Source organism: Pristiophorus japonicus, chromosome 13, assembly GCF_044704955.1.
Source record: "Pristiophorus japonicus isolate sPriJap1 chromosome 13, sPriJap1.hap1, whole genome shotgun sequence".
Taxonomy (NCBI): domain Eukaryota; kingdom Metazoa; phylum Chordata; class Chondrichthyes; family Pristiophoridae; genus Pristiophorus; species Pristiophorus japonicus.
In genome coordinates this window covers 51,709,186-51,721,738 of record NC_091989.1, presented here as the reverse complement: position 1 = coordinate 51,721,738, position 12,553 = coordinate 51,709,186, and the positions used below count along the sequence as shown (strand labels likewise).

Sequence of the window (12,553 nt, the reverse complement as noted above, 5' to 3'; positions counted from 1 at the left end):
CAGGGGTTCCACCCGCAGAGCTGCTAATGAAAAGGACGCTCAAAACCAGGTTATCCCTTATACACTCTACTATGAAAGAAATTGTTGAGAGCAGGCATCAGTCACAAAGTGGCTACCATGACAGGAATGTGAGGGCGCGATGTATTGATGTCAATGACCTTGTTTTTGTCCTTAATTATGCTGCAGGGCTCAAATGGCTCGCAGGCACTGTGATTGCCAAAGAAGGGAATAGGGTTTTGGTAGTTAAACTTACCAATGGACAAATCTGCCGCAAACACGTGGATCAAACTAAAAGGAGGTTCAGCAACCCCATAGAAGAAGCAGAGAAAGAACACGACGTAGAGTTTACTCCACCACAGGTGACCGAACACCGGAACCAAGTGGAGGAGCGCCCAGTCACTGTGGGCAGTCTGGACAGGCCTGAGGCACCGCAAACAGCAGACACTCAGACCAGCGCCCAACAACCGGAGCCCCAACTCAGGTGCTCTACAAGGGAGCGTAAACGACCAGAGAGATTTAACCTGTGATCCCAATAAGACTTTGGGGAGGGGGGGGGCGGATGTCATGTATTCAACTATCATTGTAACCCATGTATAAGCTGACCTTGAGAACATTGACCACAAGTGGGTGAACTTGTGGGAGACACTCCTAACCTGGACTTTCAGGTATAAAAGGGGAAGCTCCACCCACCTTCATCACTTGAGGTCTTGGTAATAAAGGTAACTAGTCACAGAGTGACCTTCTCTCAAGTATGGGCCTCGCGTGCATTTGTACTGTATAGTAAGGATATATCAGTCCAGGCACCGGAATCTCTGCTTAAGGATGCCTGTGTACTGCTCGATGATGCACCTGGTGGCACAATGAGGGTCATTGTATGCATGCTCTGGCACTGCCCTGGGGTTCCGCAGAGGAGTGAGCAGCCACAGGGGACATCCCTTGCCCCCAAGCAGCCAACCGCAATCCTGATTTGGGCCAGTGAAGACAGCGGGCACACTGGTCTGGCATACAATGAACGAATCATGGCTGCTGCCTCCCTTGCCCGCTGCCTGTCTGCACGGTGCTGACGACGACACCTTCTCCTACGTGCTGCCCTGCTTTAGAGCAGGTGTAGCAGGTGTCGCCCTGCCATCCTCAGGGTGAACCCTGCCAAGCAGGTCTCTGCAGCCCACTAAAGAGTCAGACCTGAAAGTGCTACAAAAGTACAGGGGTATGCGCAAACCTCTGAGCAGCACTCAGCAGGTTTAACGGAGCCAAAACAATTAATAAAACTATATCAAGAAGTAAATACTGCGGACCATGGAAAATGAAATAAAAACACTAATAATTAATAAAACTTTATCAAAAGCTAAATACTGCGAATGTATGCTGAAAAATGAAATAAAAACAATAATAAGTAATAAAACTTTTTACCTACCAAAGGGCCCCAGCGATGTTGCATTACATTACTGCCGGGAAAGGTCCAACCTTTTCCTCGGTGAATTTCGCTGTGGTGGTCCCTTTCCAGCGGCCCGCACGTTGCTGAGCTCACCGCTGGAAACCTTCCTTTACTGCAGCTTCACCGCGCCGTTTCCGGCGGAAGTGAACACCGCTGAAATCCTCCCCGAGCTGAATATGGCTCGGGGAGGGAAAAGTAGTCAACCGCAGCGGCCCATCGAGTTTTTCCATCGACCGCTCAAACTCTGTGGTAGCCGTCCCTTCGGGGACGGTGAATTTTGGCCCCCTGATATGCAGAAATGTATCATTTCTGAGTTAGAAGCAGGACTGAAATTAGTTTTTTCAATGTTAACCTGTTGTGGTACCTCGTCAGATGGTGACCCCATCTCATGAGGTTCTTTAGTGCATGGAAATCTGAGAAAATCTTCATCACCGTAATGAACATCATTGTAGCTAATTGGATTTTCAACATTTTAAATTTAATTGCTCATTTAATGTTTTGGTATCATTGACCTGCTGGACTGCTGTGAGGTTTTAACCTCTGTTTTGCAGTTAAACATTGGAGAGCTAAAAGTTGATGGCCGCGAAATTCGAGGTTGTAGCGCCGCCATTAAAGCCTGTTTTGTTTTAAAAAATGGTGGTCGTCTCGCTTCCGTCTCGGAACATGATGGCCACCATTTTGGAGAGGCTGGCAGCACTGCCATTGCCTGCGCTTGCCTTCTCCCATGTGAATATGCAGATCCTGACGTCAATTGGCGTGCAATGTCTGAATTGATGCACAACTATGATTTTGGACATCGCCGCTCTCCATACCGCCCTCTCCTAACCACACACGGATGAACATGTATGCATTAGTTGTACAGAGACACTGTCAGGGACACAGACATTTTTCAGGTAAGTTTCGATTTCAGCTTTTAGTGGGTTTTTTTTACATTTTATTGAAGTAGTGGCTTGGGGCAATACATTCAAAAAGTTGTTATAAAGTGTGCAGGAAGTGCTGCTGGATGCTTGAAAGGCTTTGGATGTTAAAGGAAGACCTCTGAGAACACTATTTGTCTCCAAGTCCTGGTGGTTCTAGTTGCAGTCCACCTTGGGCTACAACATCACATGGAGATGAAGCAGAGGCAGCAGAGGGGACAAGCTGCTCGCAAAGGGAAGAGGAAGAAGGCAACCCAGACAGCCCCTTTCTCGCTGGGATATCCGGGATCGAATCACCCACCTGCGGTACCAGTAACCACAACTCCAATTCCCTTTTTCAACATTTGTTCCACACATTACCTTTCCTCTGTTACTGACCATCACAGCGTCCTCTTGGCCACAATGCTGAAATAAAAGCCACCACAAAGCAAACTTTCCAATCCAACTTTATCCATCTATCCATCCAATATTACAGCAAAAAAATCAATTAATCACCCTTATGCATTCCCTTAGTGAGTGTCTTGCGTCTGCCTTTGCCTGTCCTAGTGATGCTACACAGTGCTACCCCAGTGGCTGCAGCATGGCTGATGGAAGGCTGCTGACTTTCAATAGGGGACAGTGCAGATGGCCTTGCAGGACAACCTTGAGGAGCTGGTGCCTGAGAGTGTGAAATCGAATGACTGTTGTTTCTTCTTCTTGGTCACCCACTGGCTGGGCAGGCTGGATTTCTTGAGTGTCTGAAATGAGGAAGACACAAAGGTAGGGCTGTGGTGGGGGAAGGGTACAAAAGCAAGAGGTGCATGCTTATACCATCAGCAGCTTGTAAATCAGAAGTTGAAATGGAATGTGAGAAGGAGTATGACATTCGAGGATACCTGCATCTTGTAGTCTTTCAGCCCCACCAAGGGCTCAGCCATGCCCCTGCCAGCACTATTTCTTTCAAGGGAGTGAGGTGAAGCTAGGAATGTGAGATGTGCCTTGTGTTTGGTAGAGATTGTTGGTAGGTGAGTGATGGGCAGGGGGTTGTGCATTGAGCAGTGTGTGAGGCTAGCGGTGCACTTGTGGCTTTTGAAGATGAATTCACTCACTTCGACCACTTCTCTGAGGTCATGAAACTTCTTTGGTCACTGGAGCCAGGTCCTGGGGGCGGCACTGCTGGCAGTGACATCGTCGCCGATCTAATCCCACATCCTTCTTTCTGGAAGGCCTTCTGGCCCCATCTTGTGGTGTTGACCCCCTGCACAAAACTGTACAAAGCTAGAGTGCTGCATGCGAGACCTTGGCTGCCCTTTCCCTGGCCTGTTGAACCATTTGTATTCATGCTGAAGCACTTTTACAATTTTTTTACATGCAGAAGGCAGTTCAGAAGCTGAAGACTGCCTAGTTTGGAAATATTTTTAATTTTGTTTTCAGAAGGCACTTTATCTTTAAAGGCTTGCAACTGCTTTGAAAACTGACAGCCTTGCTTTAAGGACATGTGGCGTCGCTACAGCGATGTGACATTGGGCCACCTGCTGAGTGCACAGCCTGAAGCAGTGCGTTCATCACAGGGCCGTGCACTAAAATCATTCAAATTTGCAGGCACCAAATTAAAGGGCTGGCAGCACTTTCAAAATGGACGTGAGCAAATCTCGCCGCGCGGTGTCCCCATCCGTTTCAGGCCTTATCAAATTTCACCCCCGATGTCTTTAATGATGACGTAGAATATATAGCAGGTCCACAAAAAGGAACAAATACAGTTTTCCCATTTCCTTTAACAGGTACACTAAATACCATCCACATTTGTTCTCATTATTGATAATAGTTACATTACTAAGTTTAAAAGAGTCTGCTTTCATAGATCTGAGAAAAAAGTTATCAAAGGCTTAAATTATTCTGAAGAGCATAGTGCATTGCCAACACTGGATCGTGTGATACTTAAGCCTAGAAATCAGCAGAAAACACTGAGCATGTATAGCATTCTTCAATTGGCTATATTAACAGTGTAATTAACTCATTTGAAATAAATAAGTTAGCACTTTAGTTAGCTACATAATGACAGTGACTATGGGAGAAAAGTAATTCATGGGATGCATGACATCCGAAAGATGTGAAAGCCACTACAGATTGTTCTTTCTTTCCTTTCTGTATTTAAGCAACGTCTTTCTTTGCAGGTTAATTTACTCTGATGTTAAATTATGTTTCAGAATGTACTTGCAACGGCATTGGAGTCGACAGGGGGCACTGTATTCCCGATGGTTTATGTATGTGCGATCAAGCGACTGGTCATTGCCCGTGCTTACCTCATGTGGTTGGGGGCAATTGTGAGAAATGTGCCCCAGATTTCTGGAACCTGCCCAGTCGACGAGGGTGTGAGCCTTGTTATTGTGACCCTCGGAACTCCGCCAGCACCCAATGTGACCAGGCAAGAAGGAAATTAGCATATTTAATCAAAGATACAACCCCATTTAAAGTGTAAAAAAGGCTAACATTGAACAAATCATAGACTGAGAGCAATTACTGAAGCAAAAGAGAAGTATTGGACATGAGAGTTCAGTCCAGCAGAGGGAGCCATTATCATTTATAAGTGGTGGAACAATTTATTCACTTTAGTATCACCACACAAGCTATAACAACAACTTGTATTCATATTTATATAGCGCCTTTAACGTACTGAAACGTCCCAAGGCACTTCACAGGTGTATTATGAAATAAAACATTTGACACCGAGCCGCATAAGTAGAAATTAGTGCAGATGACTAAAAACTTGGTCAAAGAGGTAGGTTTTAAGGAGCATCTTGAAGGAGAAAAGAGAGGTAGAGAGGCGGAGGTTTAGGCAGGGACTTCCAGAGCTTGGGGCCGAGGCATGGCCACCAATGGTTGAGCAATTATACTCAAGAGGGCAGAATTAGAGAAGCGCAGACATCTCGGTGGGCTGTGGGACTGGAGGAGATCACAGAGATAGGGAGGGGCAAGGTCATGGAGGGATTTGAAAATAAGAATGAGAATTTTGAAATCAAGGCATTGCTTAACCGGAGGCCAATTTAGGTCAGTGAGCACAGGGGTGATGGATGAGCGGAACTTGGTGCAAGTTAGGACACGGGCAGCCAAGTTTTGGATCACCTCTAGTTTACGTAGGGTAGAATGTGTGAGGCCAGCCAGGAATGCATTGGTATAGTCAAGCTTCGAGGTAACAAAGGCATGGATGAAGGCTTCAGCAGCGGATGAGCTGAGGCAATGGCAGAGACGGGCAATGTTACGGAGGTGGAAACAGGCGTTCTTAGTTATGCTGCAGATGAGCTCATTTCAGGATCAAATATGACACCAAGGTTTCAAACAGTCTGGTTCAGCCTCAGACAGAAGTTGGGGAGAGGGATGGAGTCAGTGGCCAGGGAACGGAGTTTGTGGCGGGGACCGAAAATAATTTATAACACTAATTTAGCTGACAATGTAAGAATCTGCATATTATATTCATTCTAAACTAGTTTTTAATTGCACATTTTCAGTTTACTGGACAATGTCAGTGCAAGGATGGCTATGGGGGAAAATCATGTTCTGAATGTCAGGATAATTATTACGGAGATCCAAGGGTGCAGTGTAACCGTGAGTAGCTATTTCTATTGTAATACATATTCACAGGTAATTCTAATAGTTTAGAGACATACCAAGGATTCAGAACATTTTTGGAACAAAAAAGTTATCTAAAAATGAATTTTTAATTAATTTTGTATGAATAAATAACAGGGAGCTTACGGATTGTATTTTAGCAGAACCTATATCAATGCATGTTTTGCCACTAATTTCCTAAGTTTTATTTGTCTGTCAGATTAGGGTTAGGGTAACTAACACTTAAGTGGCAGACAGCCAATATGTCCCAACTAACAACACCTATTGAGTAAGCTCCACATATTCCCACAGCTGCATTAAAGAGTATCACCATCATGATATCTTTGAAAACCAAAGTATTATTCGGACTAACTTTAACATTCTTTCATTTGTATCTGTCCATTTGTGTTTTGCTCTTTGGGCAGTTTTTTAAATAAAAGTGACTGCTGATAATAGCAGAGAAACAGTCTGTTAATGAGGCCCACTATCTCCAGACATAAAATGGCTGAAACACCTAGGGGTGAAGTTTGCCCATCTACAGGCATGGGAGAAGATGGCCGAAAGCAAGCAGCAGCAGTCAGCCACCATAGTCCCACCGTCCTATCCTCTGTCGTCGAACTATAGTACGCGGACGACGCTTGCGTCTGCGCACATTCAGAGGCTGAACTCCAAGCCATCGTCAACATCTTCACCGAGGTGTACGAAAGCATGGGCCTTACACTAAACATCCGTAAGACAAAGGTCCTCCACCAACCTGACCCCGCTACACAGCACTGCCTCCCGGTCATCAAAATCCACGTGGACCACTTTCCATACCTCGGGAGCCTACTATCAGCAAGGGCAGACATCGACGACAAGGTCCAACACCACCTCCAGTGTGCCAGTACAGCCTTCGGTCGCCTGAGGAAGTGTGTTTGAAAACCAGGACCTCAAATCTGGCACCAAGTTTATGGTCTACAGGGCTGTAGTGATACCCGTCCTCCTGTATGGCTCAGAGATGTGGACCATATACAGCAGACACTTCAAATCGCTGCAGAAATACCATCAACAATGTCTCCGCAAGATCCTACAAATCCCCTGGGAGGATAGACACACCAATGTCAGTGTTCTCGATTAGGCTAACATCCCCAGCATTGAAGCACTGACCACACTTGACCAGCTCTGTTGGGTGGGCCATATTGTCCGCATGCCCGACACAAGACTCCCAAAGCAAGCTCTCTACTCGGAACTCCTACACGGCAAGTGAGCCCCAATTGGGCAGAGGAAACATTTCAAGGACACCCTTAAAGCCTCCTTGATAAAATGCAACATCTCCACCGACACCTGGGAATCCCTGGCCAAAGACCGCTCTAAGTGGAGGAAGAGCATCCGGGAGGGCACTGAGCACCTCGAGTCTCATCGCCGAGAGCATGCAGAAAACAAGCGCAGGCAGCGGAAGGAATGTGCAGCAAACCAGACTCCCCATCCACCCTTTCCTTCAACGACTATCTGTCCCACCTGTGACAGAGACTGTAATTCCCGTATTGGACTGTACAATCACCTGAGAACTCATTTTTAGAGTGGAAGCAAGTCTTCCTCGATTTCGAGGAACTGCCCATGATGACACATGGCTGATTCAAATGTAGACCCTTTGCGGTCTACAGCATCAGAATCCCTACAGGATCTCTGTGAAAGCCCACAGCCAGCACAGTTGCTCCCTCCACTAGAGAATCACGTCAAAGGAGTGGTAGGTCCTGACTGACACCATCAAAGACAAGGGAGCTCACTTGATTGGCGCCCCGTCCATCACCTTCAACATTCACTCCCTCCACCATTGGCACACCGTGGCTGAAGTGTACCATCTATACGATGCACTGCCAAGACTTCTTCGGCAGCACCTCCCAAACCCGCAACCTCTACTACCTAGAAGGACAAGGACAGCAGACGCATGGGAGCACCATCACCTGCAAGTTCCCCTCCAAGTTACACACCATCCTGACTTGGAAATATATTGCCGTTCCTTCATCGTTGCTGGGTCAAAATCCTGAAACTCTCTCCCTAACAGCACTGTGAGAGTTCCTTCACCACAAGGACTGCAGCGGTTCAAGAAGGCAGCTCACCACCACCTTCTCGAGGGCAATTAGGGATGGTCAATAAATGCTGGCCTTGTCAGTGACGCCCACATCCCGGAACGAATAAAAAAAAGTTAGGTGTCAAAAACCTGAAGTGATGTACGAGCATCATAGGGCAGTACCATGCCCACTCAAACTGCCAACATTTACATGCTACGCAGTTGAGGAAATCAATACATTACCCTTGATTTGAACATTGAGTATTTATCTGTGATTGGTTAAAATACAGTGGAAGACCAGCAAGCACATGGCATGAAAGTGTGGGACAAATTGTTTTAGACATGGTTCTTTTACAAATGTTATTTCACCCCAATAACTTACCTTCACATTCACTGTTAGCCAAGTAACAGCCTTCCAGATCTGTGACCTCCCCAGCCTCATCGTGTGGCATCACATCAGGATCACTGTAATATCATATTAACATTTAAAGAAAATAGCCTCTATTAAATGTATTCTTTTCACTAAAGGTGCTATCTTTTCCTTCAAATTCCCCAGTGATAGAAACAGAATATACAACTTGGAGTAACAGTGGAGAAAAACAATGTTCATGACATGACCTTGTAATCCACTCACGTTTACAGCCTGCTGGCCTCCTGACTTATTCCACATGGGGTCACTCACTAGTATTGCTCCTTAAATTACAACTCTCAATATGCATCTTTTATGGATAGAAAATGCACTTTTTTCTACTTTCATTTGTTTTTAAACACCAGTGTTGCATCCTGGTGAGTAAATAATATGCAAGGTGGATCAATGGCTATGAGATACAAGAAATGAAGAATAGTGAATTGTTCCTCAGAAGATATAAATTGAATTTTATTTGGTTGTTCAGAGTAATTTAGTTTATTGTGGCCATTAACAAGTACTTTTCTTCTCATATTTGTTTGCAGTTTTAATTGTCCAAGATAAATGGGCATCAATTATGGGTTTTCATTCTGTTTCCTCCGATCAAAATGGTAGACTCTTGAGTATCATGGTTAATGTATAATGCAGTGCGTTACAAAGCATTATTCAGAAGCAATTCACATATATTCTTTCAATATTCCCCTGGCAGCCTGTAACTGTAATTTTGGAGGAACAGAAAGACCTGCATGTGACAAGACGACAGGCACCTGTAACTGTCGTGAAGGTGTAACGGGACAGCATTGCAACAAATGTGCCTGGGGTTACTGCAAAGAGTTTCCAAAATGTACACAGTGTCACCCTTGCTTTAACCTGCTAGATGAAGAGATCTGTGCACTCATCCCAGCAACTGAAAGACTGTCCAACAAGACCAAAACTGTGCCTGGAGGACAACTAGGGCCTTCCTTTGATGAACAGTTTAAAAAACTAGAAAAGAAAATTGCTGAGGTTGCCAAAATTCTAAACGGCTCAGTTGCTTCCCCTAATGCATTTGAAAAGACAAAGGATTATTTTGAAAAGATCAGGTAATGTCCCTCCTTTTTAGTTGACGGCACAGATAAAGTATTCATTGATTACGCCATCAAGATTAGTACTGCCCCTCACAACAATTTGTATTTATATAACATAGTAAATCATCCCAAGGCACCTCACAGGAGTATTATAAGACAAATAATTTGACACCGAGTCACTTAAGGAGAAATTAGGGCAGGTGACCAAAAGCTTGGTCAAAGAGGTAGGTTTTAAGGAGCGTCTTAAAGGAGGAAAGAGAGGTAGAGAGGCGGAGAGGTTTAGGCAGGGAATTCCAGAGCTTAGGGCCCAGGCAACAGAAGGTACGACCATCAATGATTGAGCAATTATAATCAGGGATGCTCAATAAGATAATGGATGCATGCAATTTTAAATCTACTACATGTCAGGCTTAGCAGTAAAATTAACAAGAAGCAAGAAACGTAATTGTCTACCCCAGTGATTGAAGTGGGATGGAAGCCTCGGTATGACATGTTGGCATATTTGTCGACAAGCTCCGACCCAGCCATCATTTTTAGCTGAGAAACATCACATATTGGGATCTTTCACATACATCATAACATACGGTAAAACCCACACTTCGTTTGATTTCTCAGTTTGAACGTTGTCTATTACCATGCTATGATGCAATAACAATCTATACAATTAAAGCCTGCCCTCCAGCAGTTAGTTTTTGGGATTTATTTTATCAGTCAAATTGAAGGCAAAAGTAATTGCATCTTCCTATCACTTCCACAGGCTGTGAAAAGTATTTAACAGGGTTTCCATAAATAAAAAGTCAGTTGAAATATGAACTAGAGAAGAAAAATGACTAATGTTAATACATTTCTCCAATTAATGTAAGTTGGTTTACATTGAATCTCCCATTTATTTTATTTCAGGATTTACTTTTTTTTGACAGTACCTGTACTATATACTAGAGCCAAAAATCCATGATCCTTCTGATACATCAGACATCGGAGTGCACTGGAAGGGCCACAAATTGGGTTGAGACCCAGATATGGAAAGTCCTGGTCTGCCTAAGGCCGTGTGAGAGCTGGAGCATTCCCCTGCCCCAAACTGAGTTGGTGGTGTAGCCATTGTACAGGCTTCCCAGGCCAGGAGTTTCCTCATCTTGAGCTTAGCAGGACATCGGTGGGCTAGTGAAAGCAGATATACCAGTCTGCCGGATGGGGGTTCTACCTTAGATGCCTGCCTGGTTTATGTAAATTAGAAGACCTCCTCCCTAAGATTACAAACTTACCATCAAAGGCAGTCCCTTGGAATCGAGGAAGACTCGTTTCCACTCCTGAAGTGAGTTCTTTGGTGGCTGAACAGTCCAATAGGAGAGCCACAGGCTCTGTCACAGGTGGGACAGATAGTCGTTGAGGGAAGCAGTGGGTAGGACTGGTTTTCCGCACGCTCTTTCCGCTGCCTGTGCTTGATTTCTGCACGCTCTCGGCGTTAAGACTCGAGGTGATCAGCACCCTCTCGGTTGCACTTCCTCCACTTAGGGCGGTCTTTGGCCAGAAACTCCCAGGCGTCAATGGGGATGTCACACTTTATTAGGGAGGCTTTGAGGGCGTCCTTGTAATGTTTCTGCTGCCCGCCTTTGGCTCGTTTTCCGTGAAGGGGCTCCGCATAGAGCACTTGCTTTGGGAGTCTCGTGTCTGGCATGTGAACTATGTGGCATGTCCAGCGGAGCTGATCGAGTGTGATCAGTGCTTCAATGCTGGGGATGTTATCCTGGATGAAGACTGCCTCCTGGGATTGTTTTCACACTATTTCTGATCAATTTATTTGTACACCAATTGCCTGATAGATCATACAACAGATTCTGTGCCGGTACAACATGGAAACCATATATAATCTGTTGTATAACTGCCACTTAAAAACCAGTCACCTGATTATAAAGATGTCAAAGTACAACAGACTACAAAGCATCTCTGCATCATAATGAGCGCATAAGCTGGTGGTCAGTTTCACACAATACAATCATCTCCAAAACAGATCTGCCCCTGACAAATCCATCCCAGTATTGCATCTCTCAGAAAACAATCCTCTGCCTCAATAAAATATGGTTTATGACTCAAGTAAAGTTGCAGTCGTCCTAAATTTAATCCGGAATGGGATAAAGGAGCAAGAGATCCAGGGGTACACATTCATAAATCATTAAAAGTAGCAATGCAAGTTAACAAGGCCATAAAAATGCAAGCCAAACCACTGGGGTTCTAGAGGAATAGAACTGCAAGAAAGAAAGACTTGGATTTATATAGTGCCTTTCACAACCACCGGACGTCTCAAAGCGCTCTACAGTCAATGGAGTACTTTTGGAGTGTAGTCACTATTGTAATGTAGGAAAGCAGAGAAGTGTTTTGTTAAACTTGTATAGAACCTTGGTTAGGCCACACTTTGAATACTGTGCACAGCTCTGGGCTTCATACTACAAAAAGGATATAGAAGCACTGAAGAAGGTGCATAAAAGATTTACAAGCATGATACCAGAACTGGGAGGTTATAACTATCAGGAAAGGCAGAACAGGCTGGGTCTCTGTTCTCTAGAAAAGAGAAGGCTGAGGGGTCACCTACTAGCAGTCTTTAAAATTATGACGGGATTTGATAGGGTAGATGCAGAGAAGATGTTTCCACCATTGGAAGGAGTTGAAGATTACATGACTGTCCAGCACATGTGCATTAGAAATGTTCTGACCATCAATTAATTGAAATTACACTGCAGCTGGTGTCCAGTCCCAATTCATCTCTTTTGGGTGGCAGCCTTAGCAAGATTGTAAAGAAATGTGTAGCAGTATACTGTACACATGGCCCTAATGTGAGGCACAAGGTGACAAAGTCATGCAATACAACCACAACACAGTCTAATAATGTATTAAATATATTTGCAACTTCTTCCTTGTGCAGAAAAACCAAAATGCAGATCGATCCAAATGTGAATATTCCAAATGATACCAAGGTGCTCAACAGAGTAATTGATGGTCTGAATAAGGAAGTTGACAAGCTCACTGAGGACATGAGTAGATTCCAGAATAATTCTGGAATGGGAGCTAACATAAGTGGTAAGTGTACCCGTGGAAGAA

The 12,553-nt window shown here is 44.6% G+C and overlaps 1 protein-coding gene across 1 annotated transcript in view; it reads left to right on the top strand.

Annotated features, from left to right (window-relative positions):
* LOC139278561 (laminin subunit beta-4-like) overlaps positions 1 to 12,553 on the top strand; it is a 142,282-nt gene that overhangs the window by 98,902 nt on the left and 30,827 nt on the right. Inside the window, exons 23-26 of the mRNA XM_070897469.1 lie at positions 4,539 to 4,756; positions 5,838 to 5,934; positions 9,103 to 9,475; positions 12,378 to 12,532. Of these exons, the coding sequence (XP_070753570.1) occupies positions 4,539 to 4,756; positions 5,838 to 5,934; positions 9,103 to 9,475; positions 12,378 to 12,532 (843 nt within the window). The remainder of the gene's footprint in view (positions 1 to 4,538; positions 4,757 to 5,837; positions 5,935 to 9,102; positions 9,476 to 12,377; positions 12,533 to 12,553) is intronic.